General features: G+C 38.2%; 1 protein-coding gene across 1 annotated transcript in view; it reads right to left on the minus strand.

Moving 5' to 3' along the window:
• Window positions 1-916: 916 nt before the first annotated feature.
• Window positions 917-18,663, minus strand: part of TMC3 (transmembrane channel-like 3) — a 22,407-nt gene continuing 4,660 nt past the window's right edge. The window contains exons 4-22 of the mRNA XM_009703867.1: window positions 17,278-17,359; window positions 16,458-16,564; window positions 15,334-15,432; window positions 15,099-15,241; window positions 13,477-13,624; window positions 12,504-12,547; window positions 12,207-12,354; window positions 10,927-11,036; window positions 10,690-10,768; window positions 9,950-10,195; window positions 8,221-8,349; window positions 7,479-7,546; window positions 7,109-7,237; window positions 6,169-6,279; window positions 5,563-5,688; window positions 4,129-4,207; window positions 3,899-3,941; window positions 2,500-2,797; window positions 917-1,754 (exon numbers count right to left, since the gene is read on the minus strand). Coding sequence (XP_009702169.1) covers window positions 917-1,754; window positions 2,500-2,797; window positions 3,899-3,941; window positions 4,129-4,207; window positions 5,563-5,688; window positions 6,169-6,279; window positions 7,109-7,237; window positions 7,479-7,546; window positions 8,221-8,349; window positions 9,950-10,195; window positions 10,690-10,768; window positions 10,927-11,036; window positions 12,207-12,354; window positions 12,504-12,547; window positions 13,477-13,624; window positions 15,099-15,241; window positions 15,334-15,432; window positions 16,458-16,564; window positions 17,278-17,359 — 3,027 coding nt within the window. The remainder of the gene's footprint in view (window positions 1,755-2,499; window positions 2,798-3,898; window positions 3,942-4,128; window positions 4,208-5,562; window positions 5,689-6,168; window positions 6,280-7,108; window positions 7,238-7,478; window positions 7,547-8,220; window positions 8,350-9,949; window positions 10,196-10,689; window positions 10,769-10,926; window positions 11,037-12,206; window positions 12,355-12,503; window positions 12,548-13,476; window positions 13,625-15,098; window positions 15,242-15,333; window positions 15,433-16,457; window positions 16,565-17,277; window positions 17,360-18,663) is intronic.

Here is an 18,663-nt window from a genome sequence, read left to right on the forward strand (position 1 = left end):
GGCCGGCGGGACACCGGGGAGACGTCCGTCCTCCGTCCAGCCTTTGGGAACACGGCACAGCACGGCTTGGTGGAACTGCCTGGAGGGAGACAGCGCCGTTCTGGCTAAAGGCCAGCGGTTCTTTTATCCCGCTGTAATCCAAATGACATGGAAAAAAAAAAAGCTATCTTCAGCATCTAAAGAAGGTGTAAAATTGCAATGGTATGTGAAGAAGAGGACAGAATAAAATTAGGAGTAACGAAGCAAGCTTTTTAAAAGCCAGGAGTAGAAAGTTTTCCACAGTGAAGCTTAGCAGGCTGGGCTGCTGAGGAGCCTCACCAGAAAATTAATAGAAGATCTAGGATTTCATCTGGAAGACTGGCATGCATTGCCACGATGGAATAACTCCGTTACCTGTGCAGTACAGCCTAAAGAAACTCACTATTCTTGGTGATTAATCTATTGCTCATTTGTTTGAGCTACACCATATTCAAACTAGGCATGTCAAGATGCCATAAATAACAACTCTGTAGGAAGCTGACTACCTGCTGAATTTATTCAGTGGAAGCCCCCTTAACTGTGACTGAGTCAAAGAGAGCCTCATCAGACATAGTTTTGTACTGGTTTAATTCAAGTGCCCCAAATACATAGCTTTTGATTTTCCAGTAGGTGAGATTTTTGTTTTTTAACAGCATAACAGTAAGTAATAAATTGGAATAATTTTCTCTTCCAAATTTTGCAACGTATTAGTTGTGATATTAAAGCAAGGTACAGTTAACAGTAAATCACAAGGCTAACTATGCTTTTCCCACCTCGAGTGGCTGCATACACTGTTGTTGCAAAGACAATGTCATAGTTACTCTGACAGACCTCAAAACAGCAAGTACAACAAATGCATGTACACCTCTTCAAAACACGAAAAGGCTGGGGCACTTTCTCAGACGTTTGAACATACCAGTTCATTAGGCTCAGACATATTTAGATCAACACTGTTTTTTGATTTCTTTTTGCTGAGTTTTGTCCCAGGTTTTGGATACTTTTCCTTGCTATGAATGACCTGGATATACTGGTCATTGCTGCTGTTTTGCGGATCACTGCTGGATTCAATGGAAATGGAATCAGATTCTGTTAGAGATTGCTCCAGCTTTTGCTTTGATTTTGGTTTCACACGTGGCTCAGGATAGTTCAGGTGCACTTTCTTGTAAGCATATGGAGGCCTGTCCAGGTCTAGCTCAAAACCATCGTCCCAGGATTTGTAATGGACTCTGGCTAGATCCTTGCTCATAAGAATGTGGCCATCAGCACGCTCTCCAATGTAAAATCGTGGTGCTGGGCGAAGATCAGACAGTGAGCGAGGGCGAGGGGATCTGTCCATGAATTCTCTCCCAGGTTCCTCTTCATCCTCCTCATCTTCACTGGGAGGGGAATACATCTGGTGTGGTGTTTGAACCACGTATCTTCTGACATTACGTGGATACAACTCAATAATATCTCCTGGTTCATCCTTTCTAAAGTGCCTTTGGAGTCGGGAGGTAGAACGGAGCGATTTTTTGCGGGTCTCATTTTCATTAACAAGAAAATACCTGGTAGCATATGGTCTACGTCCCACAAAAATGGGAGCCCCTGCCCCAGGGGCATCCAGATTTACCTGCCGAATGCCTTTTCTGAAGAGAGGCTCAGAATGAACGTCTTCGGCATGCTTTTTAAAAGTCACTGGTGCATAGGGCTTTGTTTTACAGACCTCACTTGCACTCCCATGCACAACATTTGGGTACCTTTAGGAAGGGAAAAAAAGGAAGGAAATATGAGATACACACTTCTCTATTAATGTAATTAAAACATATACAAAATTCATTGCTCTGGAAGTCAAACAGTAGACTGTAGGGGTAGAGATTACAGAATCTCCATTGTTCCAAATTTTTAGGACCAGTTTGAGAAACATACCCTAGAAATTAGGAGATATGTTCTTGCCCTGGAAAAGGCAGCAGACGATTGACCTCTCAAGTTATGTTCCTGTTCTGTTTTCTTTTTATTCTGAGAACTGTTTACAAATGCTTTTTTTTTTATCTGCTCACTTGGAAAAAAACAACACATAGCTTAAAGGATCAGTCTGGTGATGTCCAAAACTAGTTGTCCTACAAGTAGACCTGCACAGGCATTCTGCACAGACTTCCTTCACTCTTACTGTGTTTGTCTTGTTCATGGAAATAGTATCCTGCACAAACTGTTTTAGTTACGTGCCTGAAGGGAAGCTTGATATTTAGCTTTGCTTGAGGTGTGTGTAAACTCCATCAACTGCATCATTTCAAAAGTTTTATAATCCCATCTCAATTAAGGAAGTGTTAAGGAGGTGGCATCACCAGCACTCTGAATAGTACCCATGAATAAATCTGCTTTAAAAAATACCTCAGCTGTTCTACTGCTCCAGACAATCTGAATGCACAGCTATTTTGTAAATAAACACAGGTAAGTCACAGAGCTGCTGAAATAAATGCCATTTCAAAACCAAAGCAGTCTTACCTGTTTGTGATATGATGGTTTCTTGGTTTCTGTACACTTGATACTGAGGGAGCTGGTGTTAAAGTGGTTGAAGTTGTGGGAGGTGCATTGACAGGTCTTGCAACATCAGTTGAGGGCACAGTTTGGGGCACAGACTGGGAAATGGTTTGTATTCTGGTGCCTTTGCTCACAGGAGATTCAAAGTTCAAGACACTGCCATTCTTTCGGGGAGTTGAAGACCGAACAGAAGACTCATGGCTCATAATATCACTTTCTTGCTCTGGTCTCTTGTCATTCCCATCCAGATTTTGGATTCTGGCTAGAAAACAGAAGTTGTTACAGGAGCTGTCCAGGCCTCTAAATTTAGAAGCTGCTGTGTAAATGCAGTGGCTCAAGTTCACCCTCCAGTCAGCAGATCCAATGCTAACAGAACCCCACTGTGTTCAGAAAAGAGAAACTGGTGTCACACCGGGAGACATGGCGATAAAGGGTGGATTGGCATACTATGGTATGTGGCAGACATAGTGTTGGGAAACAGAAAAAACACTGGACATCGCATTGTAGGATTCCAAAATGGGCAACAAGCCAAGGTCTCTTTTCAAAAAGTCCCATTTTCATTCACAATGTACACCACTACCAATAAGAAGGTGGCTGAATTTAGCAAATCGGTTCCAGTGACTGTGCTGGTTGTTCCCAAAAACTGAACTTGTTTTTTGTAACCAAGGAAAACCAACTAAGACACATACCTCATTGCCCTTAATCATTACTCCTGATCACTATATTGCCATACATCAGGTATTTCACCATTTATGTGTCCGCTGGAGAGCTACAAGGGGGTCACAGTAGCATTAAGATCTAGCCATAAGTCTACTGAATCATGTCTTCTCTTTGGCTTGGCAAATTTTTATTTGTTCCTTTCACTGGGAGGTATTGTAAGGACGGCATCCTTTCTATCGTTTCTCATTGCTAAAATTTGAGAAGTGGAAGGTGCAGGTTCAAATTCCCTCATGTATAGTAGACAAATCTGAAATATTTTCGTTGCCTATGAAATATTCAACCCTCTCAGGTCAAATAATAGAGGGCATTCCCTTCTCCTTCTTCTGCCTATCACGCTCTGAATTTTGCACAAGGATTTAAATCATCAGAGGTGCCTCCCAGGTTCTGCCCTGTTAAAGCAGGAAAATACCCAGAGTCCAAAGATCCCAGCAGAGTTTAGGTATAAAATGCACACCTCATCTTTCAGTGCTGCCAAGATTAAGTTAACTTGAGCTCAAAAAACATATAAAAGGAGGAGTCTACAGGAAATTCATTTGTTTTTTTTTTAAATTTAGTTGAACTTTCCTATATGTATGAGGAATCTAAATGGTTTTGCATCTAAATGCTTTACTAACAGTGGCATTTCTAAAGCTCACCAACTTACCTACTGCCATCTGAACCACCTTTTTCTTATCTTCAGTTCTTTCCTAAAATACATTCAGAGGAATGAAAAGCAGTAGATTATTATGGAGTAGAGAGTAAACTGACTTCTGTGTAAGGATGATAAATACAAGATCGGTGAAACACTGAAAGTGATGTTAGAGTTTTAATTGAGCTAGCACTTTCCTGACGACTCACCAAATTGCATGTAAAAATGCTTTGAACCGTACTTACTGTTTGGATCTTCATTCTCAGTTGATTGTTGGTGAATTTTAATGATCTTGCAATACTTTGTAGGTAGTAGATTAGCATGCTGGAAGTGAAAGAGGTGATTATGTGTCACGTCAAACATTCTTGACAGTTTTCTCTTTGAGTGTTTATAGGTCATCAAAATGATGTACAGGTTCAGTTGCTGTTTTGTAGCATGTCCTTTATACCATGATAATGGATCACAGCGTTCTTTCAAGCAAAAATACATGAAAGAAAGAAGTGACACTGAAAACAGATTTAACATCAGTTCTAGTTGTGCCTGTGTTTTTGCAGGTCTTTTCATTGTGCATGTAACCCTGTATGCATTTCTAGATTTTTTTGTTCATTTGTTTAAATTATGGACACAGTCAAAATGAAAGTTATGATAAGTATTTTCTCATCTTTTTTTCCCAGTCCAGGGTTACGGAACAGAGACACCAGAATTACAACTGAGGTTGCACACTCATACCAATGCAGTTTTGCTGACTGCAATAACACCTTGTTTATACACTGGCCCACTGAGATCAGATCTGGCCTGTCATAATGGATTACACTGGCTTTGAAGTAAAGTCTTATAGCTAGACTTCATACCACAAACATTTACGTATGTGCTTAGCCATCAGTTTGACGCAGTCAATAGATCTACTTAAATTTGTAAATATGTTCATATTTACATGGCTGGGACCTAGAGGAAAAAAGTAGGGAGTATTACTTCAGTCTTTTTGATTTGTCTGAAAAGCCTGCTGGTGGGACACACTCTGCATTCATCTATAGTTTACAGTGAAAAAAATGATACAAAGGCACATGCAAGACAAATAGTACTTCATAAAGCAAAGTGAATTTCAAAGAGTTCAAAGGAGATATTAATTCCCAGCTGTGAAAAATTATTTAGAAACTAGAGTAAGAAAGGACTTCCACTGGAAAGTCTGCAGCAAGTTATATTACATTAACACTTAAGAGCAGACCTTCATAATTGATTTATCTTGTCAGAAAACAAGATGACTGGGTAGCTTCTTTAAATGACAGACTGAGCCCTGTTCACAGTCATAAACTGGACTAATGTCCATGAGGAAATGGAAAATTAATTTCTGAGGAGCTCTTGAAAGGGAAGAAGGACCTTAAAACTTCCTGAAACAAACAGCACCCCAAGCCTTGACATGATATAGGTAACTTGCTTTAACACATTATCCCAGAACAAGAAATTCCTTTTGAAAATGTGATGACAGTCTTTCTTAACATACTCTCATTCCTGTCTGATCCATATACCAGATATTCAATAAGATTTTTTTTTTCCAGATATCTTTAATAAAATTACAATAATGCAGTGTTTGTTCCTCAGTATCAACATTTGACTCTCCAGAGGTAAGGCCAGTATTAAAACAATCAGTTTAACCTGCCTGTGAAAAACAAAGTACTCACAATAAAAGTAGTAGTGCAGGGAGGACAACCACAGGACTGCTGATGTAAGTAATCACTGTGTTGAACCATGTGGGAAAATCATTTTGAATTGTTTCAGAAACAATATCATATATTTTTTCTTGCCCACTACAAGAGGGAAAAAAAAAAATAAATGCGTGAAGCAGTGTTGGCACTGAATAAACAAGGAGTTTCATCCAAAACGACTTTGGAACAGTACAGTGAAAGGAAAAAAAAAAAAAAAAGATAAAAGCAACTTGTTCATGACTTGCTTTCTAACAGATTTTTCAAAAGCACAAAAGCATTGGCCAGGCTTGGAGGGTGCTTGAGCTGAGACACAAGACGGTGATGTGTGCCAGATTGCTCAGTGGCACGTTACATTATGTAAACATAAAATAACTGAACCATGTATATAAAGCAAAATGTCAGAACGTTGACGTATTCACCTAATTAAATCTTAAACTGGAAAATATTAGCAGCAGCAGAACATCGTCCTGTCTATAACCTTTTTGTCTTTAATTGGTAATTTGGGTATTATTGAACCTGATGAATTATTGTGAGAGGGTGAAATAAAATCTTTGCAATTTTCATTAGTCCATTATAACTTACCTGAAGGGACCACAGCTTAAAGATGGCTTATATCGGGCAATAGCAAAAATTGTTGGTAACATGCATAAGAACAACATGAACAGCAACATGGCCAAGTAGAAATTATTGGATCTGCAAGAAGGCGTAACATGTTTCAGATTACACTAATTGAAGAGAAAAACAGAGGCAACATAAAAAGTGCAAGTCTGTATCTACCTAACAAGTTCAAGATCCACATTTCTGAAAGATCAAAATCATTCTGCTATGATTAGAAAGTCTGAACAGAGCCAGTTTAGACAGACTCTTAATGATCAAAATCCTGTTTGCACTGCTTTCCAGATACCACTGCTGCAGCCAGAGAATGGTTTATAGCACCCTTGTATAAAATCTGACCTTTACTGCCCAGTTGTGTGGGAGGAGAAAAAGAACAGTAGCAGAAGTTGATTCCTCTTCAAAACACATTAGAAATAACTGATTCTTAAGAATTAAAGATGCCCTAAATTATTTCCATTTTGAGTAAATGATTAAGATATTCATCATGATAGTGGAAAAATGGGGAAATCTGTTGTGCAATGCAACAGACAAAACCAGATACTTTATAGCTTTTGAAGAAAGAAGCATCAAGAAATAGGCAACTTGCAACAGTTAACACATGTAGGTTGTTGTTCTCAGTCAGATTTGTATGGAAATAAAGCATTCATGTTAGGCTACATGTATTGGTCTAGGAATGTTCCCTGACATATTTTTCAGTTCTTGCATACTTTAACTACCCTGCTTTACAAACCCTTCGGTTTCTCAGTAACGATGGTTTTTAACAGACCTTTGCTATCAGTATTACTGTCAAATTTGATTGTCAACTTTCAGAGCTAAAATCTCCTGACATTTTGTTGCTATGCACAGAAGACATTTCCATTGTCTACATTTGATTTATTCTTTGTCTTTTGTTCTTATTTTGACTAACCGAGATGCTCTGAAAACCTGCTGATGTGGTACATTACACGTTAACACAGCCCAGCTCCTCAGGTACATGAGTCCAATCAACTTGAGAACATTGAATGCTGGTAAGCAAGGTGAAAAGAAAGCTCCCATCCTGGAAAAATATCATCGCGTCAGTGCTCCGTGTTGCCAGAAGCAATTTAATAGCAAAAGAACATATGAAAAAAACAGGTAAACAGCTCACTGTCAACAGATGATCTCTTATAATAATGAAGTATAAAAGACTGCATTACCAATATCCCACTTGAATAGTTTCATTGGAAATCATCAGATTGACTTAGTAATCAGCCAACAAAGGACAAAAAAAAAAAAAAACCCGCTCATGGACTACATACCAGATCATTCCTTGGTTGTAGACCAAATGCAATACATTCTCTGCAATTTTGAATTCTCCATATTCTGGCTACAAGAAACACAGCGTAGGTGAATACCTTGTCTTAATCTTTTTGTCAGATCGTGTATTAGCAGCATTTGACTGCATCAGTTTGCAGACAGCACATAGCCTGAAATGTCCAGATCAAATACCAACTTTTGGCAGGCAGTGGGAGCACAGTAAAACCTACTTTGTAGCAAGGGCTTAAATAAACTAATTCGTCTCTAGTTTACTTCACTTCTTTAGTTAAGGACAAAGAACAGTCCTCAGCCTTTCACGCCAACAGCTTCTTGCTAACCAAACATTACTCACTGTAATTTTCTTAAAGGGCTATATGCTTTTAGTTATTGTTTCTTGGACCACTATCTACACTATGGATAGATGTTACAGCTATGGAAAAGAGGATGGGGCAAGCAGCTCCATGCCTTCTGTCTCAATTTTGACTGTGGGACAGATCTATGATCTCATTTTGGCAAATCAAAGATTTTTGCATCATAGCCATAGGAGCAGGCTTGAGAAAAACATCCAATCTCAGCATTTACGCTGTGCCCTCCAATTTAAACTGGGTGTGAGCTGTGCTTTTATAGATGTGTTCTACCAAGAAATTATTTATCTGTTGAAAGTCTTTAAGGATGTTCAGTACTAAGGGAAGGAGCCTAGCCATCTTCAGCATCCTAGTTTGATAAAATAAAGACTATACTTACAAACTTGCTTTCTAGATCCCAGCACCAGCAATCACTTAAATATCGGACACACAGCCCACGGAAAAAATCAATTAGCAGGATGCTTGCGACTGTGAAAATCATGTCGATAATTGAAAGCTTTAGCATCTCCTGAAATACATATTGTTCACACATACTGAGTCATTCTGGAAGCAAATGGACTGCATATGTCTCTCTTGCATTTGTATTTTGGCTCAAGCTTAGGATCCCGATAAAAATTTGCATATAAAAATCATTTACTTTTAAGCTTTTCCTGTTTGACTTTTCCCTTCCTTGTTTTTGTTCTAGCAAAGAAAACAAATATAATCAAGCTTCCACTGTGCCTCCTATTGCTTGCAGCAATAAAACTCTGGTCATGATGGCTTCAAACTTTCTTTTTAATGACTGTTCTGAAAATTTATCTAGATAAACTGAAACAAGTTGGTTTTGCTATTGTACCTAATCTTTTATTATACTGACTGTTGTAATACATACTTAGGGTGACAGCTTCACAATGAGAAATGCTTATTATTCATACGAAACCAAAACTCAATGGCAGTAGGATCATCAAGCCTTAAAGAGACTTGTTTAGTGCTTACAAATGAATGGGGTTATCCTATATTTAATTGAGCTTTAAGAACATACAATTAAATAGCAAAGATTCAATTCTAAACATCTTGAGCCCATTCTGTGGAAAAAACAATCAAAAAACCCCATGAACACTGATTCTAAAAATCTCCTGATGACTGTGCAATAGGGAGAGGGGCATACAAGAACAGAAGTCAGGCTAATAAACCTAGGAGGGGTCTTTTGCTTCAGATGACCAAACGAGACCTTTAATACTGCTCACTCTGGAGCAAGGAGCTCAGCAAGTCGGAAGCACGCTGGCATCATTCTTAATCTAGCAGCCTAGACATAAGTGCAATGCTGATAGAGACCAAGGTACATCGGGATCAATTGACATCTTTTGAATTTTGTGTCATTAAAATTTCTCTCTGTATGTGTTAGTCCCACTGCTAGTCACTCAAAGTAAAGGCCACAAATGACATACACCACACACGTAGGGAAGCAAAATGCGTCATATTAAGCCTGCAGATTTTCTGCAACCTAACTGTGGGAACATGCATACATGGCGCTGCCACTGGACTGGCTCTATTCTTAGGAACTGACAATATTTTGAAACGTTTTGTTGTTGTCCTCTTTATGAAGAAGTGAAAAACACTTGATTCTCTAGTGATTTACTGAGGCAGATGAATAGAGACTTCAGAGATACTGTACAAATAACCAAGAGCACAACCTCATGCTTGGCTCGGGTCTGCATCCTCATCTATCCAGGCAGCAATCTGAATCTGCACAGCGTGCATGTTACCGCTTATATATTTTTATAGTTGTGCTTCTCTGTATGAGTTTACTACGATGTATCCTATTAAAATAGAATCTTCATCATGCATCTGTAGAGATCTGCCTGTGCAGAGCTGAAGACAGAGACCAAAGCCTGGCAAAAGGACATTTGTACAACACTAAACACGTTATAGATACTGAACAAAACCTAAAGCTTTTATCTGTGGCCATATCACTTTGCATAGTCTTTAAACTTTCTACACAATCCTTAGCTAATTTCTGGAATTTATACAAAGAAAAGCTCTAAAATTGAACACAGCACAATATGATTTTAATTTTTTGTAAATGTGGATTAGCAATGAGTTAATGACATAATAAAACAATTACGTACTTGACCAACATACGTCTCCCAGCACTGATCCTGTGGGTTCTGCATGTTATAGTTAAAGGAAACTGTTTTGTTAACCAGCGAATCAGAGACCGTCAAGCCTTGAGTGCGACTGTCTTCCACTGTGACAATGCCATTTCTCTTAATTTGTACATCAGGAATAGTTGCAGATAAATTTCCTTCTTTTGAAAGAGTTTTGGTTGCTAAGAAGGTGGTAGAATTACTTGCATTGTTGTTAACGTCAGAGTCCTGAAATGATAAACGTCCCAAAAGCTACTTTTTCAACTGTACATACATGCAGATGTCTGTACCTTCTACAACGTACACATACAAAGGCATTCCTTCATATATTTTCAAGCAGCATTTAGGTGACTGTTAAGTAGCTCTTAACGTATGGAGTCAGATGGAACTTGTAAGGACAGCACTGAAAGCTGATTTTAGGTAGCTGGAAATATTTGGCCTAAAGTGATGGCTCTTTTTTTTAAAAAAAAAAATGTTAAGCAGTGCACAGAAATCTATTTATTGTGTTACATCAGCAATCAAATGGATCCAGTTATCCTGAAAAACTACAAGTAGTTGTAAATGAATGTTACAAACTAAACTTTACAATCCTATCAAACTGTAATATGTTTTAATCAATTTCAAACAAATTTTCATCTGACTTCATATATAGCACAATAAATGAAATTCTATCTATAAAGTCTACTAGCTTTACACATCAGAAAACATCAAGTTAAACTTACAGTGACACTCATACTGTCCACTTTATCCAGGAGAGCAATGATTAAACTGTAGAGGTTTCCCAGGTATAGAACAAGAACCCTGAAAACAAGAAGAAAAAGATACAGGTTATCGGCATTGTTATCACATCGACTTCTCATACATTCTCTGGTTTGGCTGAACCAAAACATGTGACCAGAACACATCACTCCTCTTCCTCCCTTTCTCCCCACATATTTCATACACCATAATGCCCATACCTGGCAAGCTGGAAGCGAAGAGTGGTCCTTGGATGGTACATCTCCAGAGCTGCCACAAGTTCAAAAGCAGAGGGTGCAATCATTGTAATCAGTGACACCACCACGCTTACCTACAGAATAGAAAGACGCAGCATGTTTGTAGCTTTTCATGTAGATCTTGTGTACCTCGAGTGCTGATTGAAATATTATAGGATCTTAGAATCATTATGGTTGGAAGAGACCTCAAAGATCATCAAGTCCAACCTTCTACTCAATGCCACCATGCCCGCTAAACCGTGTCTTGAAGTGCCACATCTAAACGTTTTTTGAACGCCTCCAAGGATGGTGAGTCCATCCCTGGGGAGCCTGTTCCAGCGCTTAATGACTCTTACAGTGAAGAAGTTCTTCCTAATATCCAAACTGAACCTCCCCTGGTGCTACTTGAGACCATTTCCTCTGGGGAGAAGAGACCAACCCCCACCTCGCTACAACCTCCTTTCAGGTTGTTGTAGAGAGTGATCAGGTCTCCCCTCAGCCTTCTTTTTTTCCAGGCTAAACAACCCCAGTTCCCTCAGCTGCTCTTCATAAAACTTGTTCTCCAGCCCCTTCACCAGCTTTGTTGCTGATACACATGCTTTGGTGATTGCTTTTCTTGGAGAGGATGTTTTAAAAAGTTATTATTGACATTAGTAATAACAGTAGTTATGATCAAAAATTACAGATCTGGAATACCACTCAGGAATCTTTACTCCAGACCTTGTAGCTTTGAAATTACTACTTTATTAATTAAAATTAAAACTTAATATGTGGGGCCAGTATCTTCCTCTGAAATGGATGAGTAGCTTCTCCATACCTATTCACTTCCTAATCTCAGTTTCCATGCATTCTTCTGAATGGAAATATTCTCACAACATTCAGTATCCCCAGCTGAAATCAATAGTTGTTGTCAAAGCTGATTCCTTTCTAGTCTGCTGGCCCAGTGTTTGCTAAGCTCAACCATGGGTGCAAAAATAGATTTGTAAGTGACAGGAGAGTTTATTCTTTGTCCTCACAAAATAGGGGCCAACTAGCAGTGCAGTCTCTGTGAAATGAGGACCTGCAGCATCCCTCTGCCCCACTGCTGCAGGGAAGAGGGAGCAAGTGTGTGAAGACAGATCCAGGTAACAGCCGTTCTGCCCTCTCATTCCTCATTTCTCCTGGCTAATCTCTTGCAATTTACACCTCAGTGCACACTATTGCTACAGAGAGCCCCAAGACAATAATCCTGCTTCTAACACAGAGGTGGCATAAAGACAGCGTACCTCATTTTTTTCCCAAAGAGTCAATTCCTTTTTGGTGCGTTCTAACCTTTGGGATCGATCGACAACAAAGTATATGATGTAAATACTTCCAGCAAGTGAGAGAAGCACAAGGATGTTTGCAATAATTCTTAAGCTTATAGTCACTGCCCTGGAGAAAAAGAAAAAAGACACAGCCAATACAGTAGGCACCAGGAGTCTTTTCTAACATGACTTTTAGAAGTATGAGACAAGCAGATTAGCACTGCTGTCTGCATTGAAACAGTGCTTTGAAAAGTATCTCTGATCTTCTATACATACAAGTTTTTGCTTTTCTTCTTTTCCTGCTCTTCCAATATAGCTTCCTTGAAAGAAACACAGCATTATAAATTTAATAGTGTTCAGCAAAAATAATGCACATATCTTTCACAGATGGCATCAAGTATACTAATAAAAAACTTCACATCCTCAAAGTACAAGTAGATAAATACCTCTCTGTCCTGCATAGCCTTTAGGAGTGATAAGTGAGCTTAAATAGTGCAGGAGATTTCTAAGAAACAAATACACATTAATCACATACTTGTGCACTTTCAGTCATGCATGTTCAATGGGCTACAACCAGCGGTTTACACTACCAGATCTTTCTGCAGTACGTGCCTATAGATTCCATGTGTCAGTAATATAATACAGAACTGTTAAAAGTTATCCTCAGTCATGGAAATAACTAAATATCATAGCTTATTAATTTACCCTTGACAGAGTTTGAAGTGATTTTGTTCAATGGCTTAATGAGAATACACCAAATTTGGGAAATAAATTACTTTGGTGAAAACCACATCTGTTCTTAAATTCTAAATGGAAAACATCTGTATTTAAAGCAATTTTCTAATCTTTAGAGAGCTGTAAGTTGTCCCTAGGCCATTTGTTACAGAGAGATGAAATAAATTAGTGTTTTCACGCTGTTAACACAAATTTGATTCTATTACTCAATGAAATTACATCACAAGCAAATTTGTTTCTAGTTATCTAATTTTTTTGTCACACATACACCGGTATTAAAACTCTTCCAATGAACATCACAATGGCCTTGCTGGGACGGAATGATAACATCAGCAAGTGTGATGTGACTGCAATACCACACAGAGATGATATACCATCCCTCCCCTAGTCAAACAAATCTGTAAATGAACACCAAAAAACAATAGGAAATGCAAGGGAATGAGAGAAAATACTTATATAGGTTACAGATTAACAAACAAATAAACTCTAAATAATTTGAAGGTCAGTTGCTCACCCTAATGCTATTAACTATGGCAGCAGCTTTGCTCTCTGCAGCCTCAGGATTTCCAATTAAATAGTCCCAAGCACAGAACAGTCTCCAACAGAAAGTGTAATTTTCATCAGAGGCACTTGCTAAACTCATTCTTGAGTTCTTTGCCATTCTGTAAAAAAAATAACAAATATTAAACTGTTGTTAATGTGTGAAGATGAATATGAAGGAAATCACTTGTTTGGTTAATAGTTTTCAGATGTCTATGCCTTTAGAAACTACCAAAAGTTTGCAGCAATTAGTATCATTGTTGGCAGCTTTCTGAAGAAAATAAAACAGGGTGAGGTTCAGAGTGTGAACTTCATGTTTGTTCTAGTGCAGAAGTGACTCACTGTGAAAGGGCATTTTGATATTTACATTTTTTTATAGCTGACAAATAAAGCAAATAAATCTCACTAGAGCTGCGGACTTAAACATATTTCAGTTTTACGATCTCCAGGTAGGATCCAGCTGGAAGATATCATCACTAAGATCACTATTACTGTGATTACAAGCTAGTTTGGCAAAACTAGTGATCGTGTACAAGATGTGTTTGTTTTCTGTATTGTTTTCACCCTCAAAATATATGTTATTTTCAAATAGAAACCCAGTGCCATTTTACAGACCTTGGGAAAAAGAAAGAAACCTCCACCTGCTCATCTCAGATAGGCAAGATGGCAGAATATTGCAAAGTGTAAAAAAAGAAATGCAGATTAATAGGTTATGAAAGAAAGGGCATCCAAAAGGACAATGTTAAAAGGGGAACTGTAAGCAGCTAAGCACAGAGTCAGTGAGCTAAGTCAAAAGGAGAGGAGCTAATCATATCCAGAAACTGCAGATGCGTAGATCAGTGTCAAACATATCAGTGACCCTTGGCACAAACCAGCAGGCAGAATAAAAATAAATGAAAAGGGAAGGTTTGGCTTCAAAACTGAGAGTTATTACAGGCAGCGCTAAAAATGTCCCTGGACTGCACTGGGCCGGATAAATAGATATCTGGAAGGGAAAGGAAAGCAAATCAGAAGAGGATAGAGTGACCTTGCCCCTCTCCAAGCATTGTGCATTCCTGGATTTATGATCAATGCTAGCAGTCTTGCTCTCTCTGCTAGGTAACTCCTTCTCCTGGCCTTTCAATGGCAAAGAAATTAAGCTTACATTTGAACGGGATGCCACATACCAGCTGAAACAATGCAAATGATATTACAACTAGGATGGAATTTTTATATTTGTATTGAAATACATGGGAATAATAATGCTGAAAGCATTACACTTAAAATATAAGATTCTCTCATAGCAATATTTATGCCAGAAAAGAGGAAAACAGAAAGGACTTCCATGAGCGTCAGACTATACAAACACAAAGCACACAGATCATCTCCTCTGCTGCCCTCCTTTTATAGACTGGGAAACTGAAGACAGAGGAAAGATAAATGATAGCAAGATAAAGAGCAAGCTAGAATAAAACTTATTCTGCCTCCCTGATGTTAGCAGACTTGAACAGATTAATAGAACTATGCAGAATAAATACAGAGGAAATGGGATAAATACACCATTAACGATTACCTGAACACACAAGCTTATGAACAGCCGTAAATGGTGAGTCTTACTTTTTTAAGAGAATGATGAAGCTGTAAGCAAACACTGCCATTCCGACGAGGAAGTAGGCAAGAGGCAGCCGATATCCAGCTTTCCCAATCTTCCTATCACGACCGTAGTAGCCGTAAAACAAAACAGAGTACTGGAGGTAGCCCTGCAAAGACCAGAGCCTGTAAGTAAGAGCAGTAACCAATGATTACACCAGAACAGTGATAGCAAAACAATAAAGAGTGGTTTTAGTCTTGCCCCTAATGACCAGATGGTGTCCAAGTCTTGAGCAGATGCAATGTGCTCCTTGGGGATGGTCTTGCTGACTGTGCTGCCGAACGGTGCTCCGGCCAGTAGCTGGGAAAGAGAGAGAAGGTCTCGGAAGCTGTGCGAACCCCTCTGACCGACCTTGGGCTGCACAGCAGAGCCCACCAAGAGCTGCCCACATGGATGATACTCTCAGGATAGTGACTATTGGGTCATTCCTCATCTTAAACTAGAAACTCCATGAGAAATCCTGCATTCATTTTCCACTAAACCAGATGGGGTTTTTTTTGCTATCTGTGGTCCACCTATAAGGAGATCTAGTGCTCTGTAGACATCTTCAAAATGGTTGAGAAATTAAAAGATATCTCAACTGAAACCGTTAACAAATTATCTGTTTGTTTTAATTTAAGGATTTTTAAATTAAATATGGCTGTGTTTGATCTCAAAATGGTATTTCAAGATTAAATCTACTTTTCCTTAAAGAAGTAAAAAATGAAAGTAAATACCTTTTTTATTTCAGTTTACTTTTTTTTTGTTTTGGGGGTACTTACTTTTTTTTTTAGTTTATCCAATGAGAAGAAAAATCAGATATTCCCATGTTTTCCAATAATATTATTAAAGCACGGGTTAGGTGAAGCAAAATAGTATTGATGAATAATTTAACAAAGTTAACAAATGGCATTACTTGCATGCAAGAACTCAACAAAGGTGTGGCTATCCAGAACTTGTCGAAAATGATTTCTAATGGACAATAATCCAGAGTCTGGAGAGGGATGTTATGTTTTTCTGCCTGTAAATGACACTAACAGGACCCGACCATACTCAGCACCAACTACAGCTTTTAGGATTTGGATGCCCATTTTAGTAATTGGGTACAAACATATCCTGTAAAAGCATTAGTACCACGTTGACAATATCATCTCTAACACTAATAGCAAAAATCTTGTATCCTTTGGCAGAAAACAACCTCTTAATAGGGGAATTTATTTTAAATAATTAATTTTAAATTGTACATTTCAAATTGATGTATGCATTTAAGTGCGACATTTTTTTAATTCAGAAAGGAAAGTGCAACAGTAAGCATTTTTCTGTAAATATTAACAACATGTTCTTACCTCTGGTAAGACTACAAATGCTCCTGTCATTATGGTAAGTACAATATTGATTCCAAATAGCCATCTCAAAAAGATGAAGTAAGAGGCAACTCCAGACCCAAAATGACCTTAAACCACAGAAAATAGATATCTGAGCTACACAGTCTATAAAAGCTCATCTCATTTATTAATGAAGTATAATTTGAATAATAAAACAAAAGAAAAACCTTTCCTATTCATGCAGGGCATAGAGCAAAGTAGAGAAAATGCTAATATGTCATTGAGGAAAATATAATTCCAACACACATTCTGTTGGGGTAGTCTCATGATTACCAGTGGCATTTATGAAAGAAGCTGCTAAGCTGAGTGATGTCATGCATCCATTTTCCTTCACCACTGAAGCGCAGAGGTATGACCTGACTGCTGATGTAATGTTAAGGGCTGCTTTAATTCAATTGAAAGACTCAAGAGCTGGTGATGCAGGTTACAACCATGCTTAACCCTGGGCAGATCTGGGGATACTGGCCTGAGGATAATGCCCCATGAACTATGATAAACTATAACCAAATCTTTCTGCATTTTCAGAGCCACAATGGGACAAATTTGACTTTTTAAAAGTTACCCCCCACTAAGACCATAAGTGAGAACTGTGCGGTGTCTAAGGCACAAGGAAAAGAAGAAAAAGCAAAGTTTTAAATGAAAATGTCACTGCTGAAAGTCTGCATTTAACACTCTCCCACATATTATTTATTTAATTCAGTAAATTAAAAAAAATAAACCCTAAGACTCAGCATTTTAGCAAGTGCTTTACTGTTCAATACCATTAAATCTTTATACTTACTCTCAATTTTCTTTATTCTCATTTCCCAAGGAATAAAGATTACCACAAAATTATATGCAAGTCGAAGAAACTTCCTCCAAAGCTGAGAAAAAAGCAGAGAGATTAGAAATATGACACTTCCACATGTAAAAAAATAAAAATAGAAATGCAGAATATTTTGCTCATGTCTCTTTCATCTTGTATCAGTATCACAAGAAATATTACAAACATTAATTACTAAGATCTTAGAGCATATCTGTGGGTAAGGTGGGTAAAGCAAACCATGGTGGGTTTTAGAAACACATAAAACATGGGGGGCACAGGAGTCGTTGACTCTGCTTACCAGCCAAACACCAACAAAGATGAGACAGATTGCCTTTCATACACCTCTGAGGGTGCAGTCAGCAGCACCAATCTACATCTTTTAAACATAAAAACTGTGAGGAACCAACAGAAGGAAGTCAACGGGCACCATTCCCTGTTGCCTTCTTCATGGTCGGGGGCTGCGGAGGGGAGGAACTGCAGAGAAGCTCCAGGCAGCAGAAGTCATCCGAGTTGGGTATTGCCGGGACGCCTAGCCTCTGTGTAATTTATGAGGAAATCCCGCTGTACTACACATAACAAATTTGATTTCTAGGACAAACAAATGAACAGACAACTAACTTCAAAGTTAAGAGAAGTATAATGCCTTAGAGGAAATTTTCTTAAAGGAAAAATAAGCTTTTATATTCAACAGCAACAAATTTAACTACTATACTCTTGGCTCTGTGTATTACAGCGGACACCTGCACAAAAAGTGTGGTTATATTTTGTAGAGTCTTTATTCAACCTCCATTTTTGCATGGTCAGAGGAAAGCATCTTCCTGCACACGGTGGGGTGTGCATACACATGTGGGCAAAGAAACAAAATCAGCATGTGCAAAATTGAGTGCAGTTTTTGATTTGTTGAATTAGAGCTATAACTTGAGAAAGAATATTTGTATATCATGCATTATAAAGTATTTTTAGTACAGCTAGATATTAAAAAACCTCCTTGTATTTTAGGCAGCAGCATTGTCAATATTATATCATGTCATCTAATCTCCTAAAACCAAAGAGGAGTAAATAACATTTTAATTACTGAATATATCATCAGTCTCTTTGGCCAAAGTTAATTAATTGTTATGGTGATATGGGTATTTTATTGCATGAACAGGAAGTATTTTAATTAAACAAAGAAACGGTAGATGCTGTGGATTGCTTGGGAATTGCTGGGATTGCCTCTTTCAATTGAAAACAGGGTTCACAAGGCTGTGAAAGGAATCAAGCAGCGTGTGCCAGTTGTACTGCAGATTTGTAAAGTATACAAAGGTGTCCATGTGGGAGTAGTATTTGTTAATATTATAATTAGATAGCTATCACCTCTTT

This window comes from Cariama cristata, unplaced genomic scaffold, assembly GCF_000690535.1.
Source record: "Cariama cristata isolate BGI_N322 unplaced genomic scaffold, ASM69053v1 scaffold10367, whole genome shotgun sequence".
NCBI lineage: Eukaryota > Metazoa > Chordata > Aves > Cariamiformes > Cariamidae > Cariama > Cariama cristata.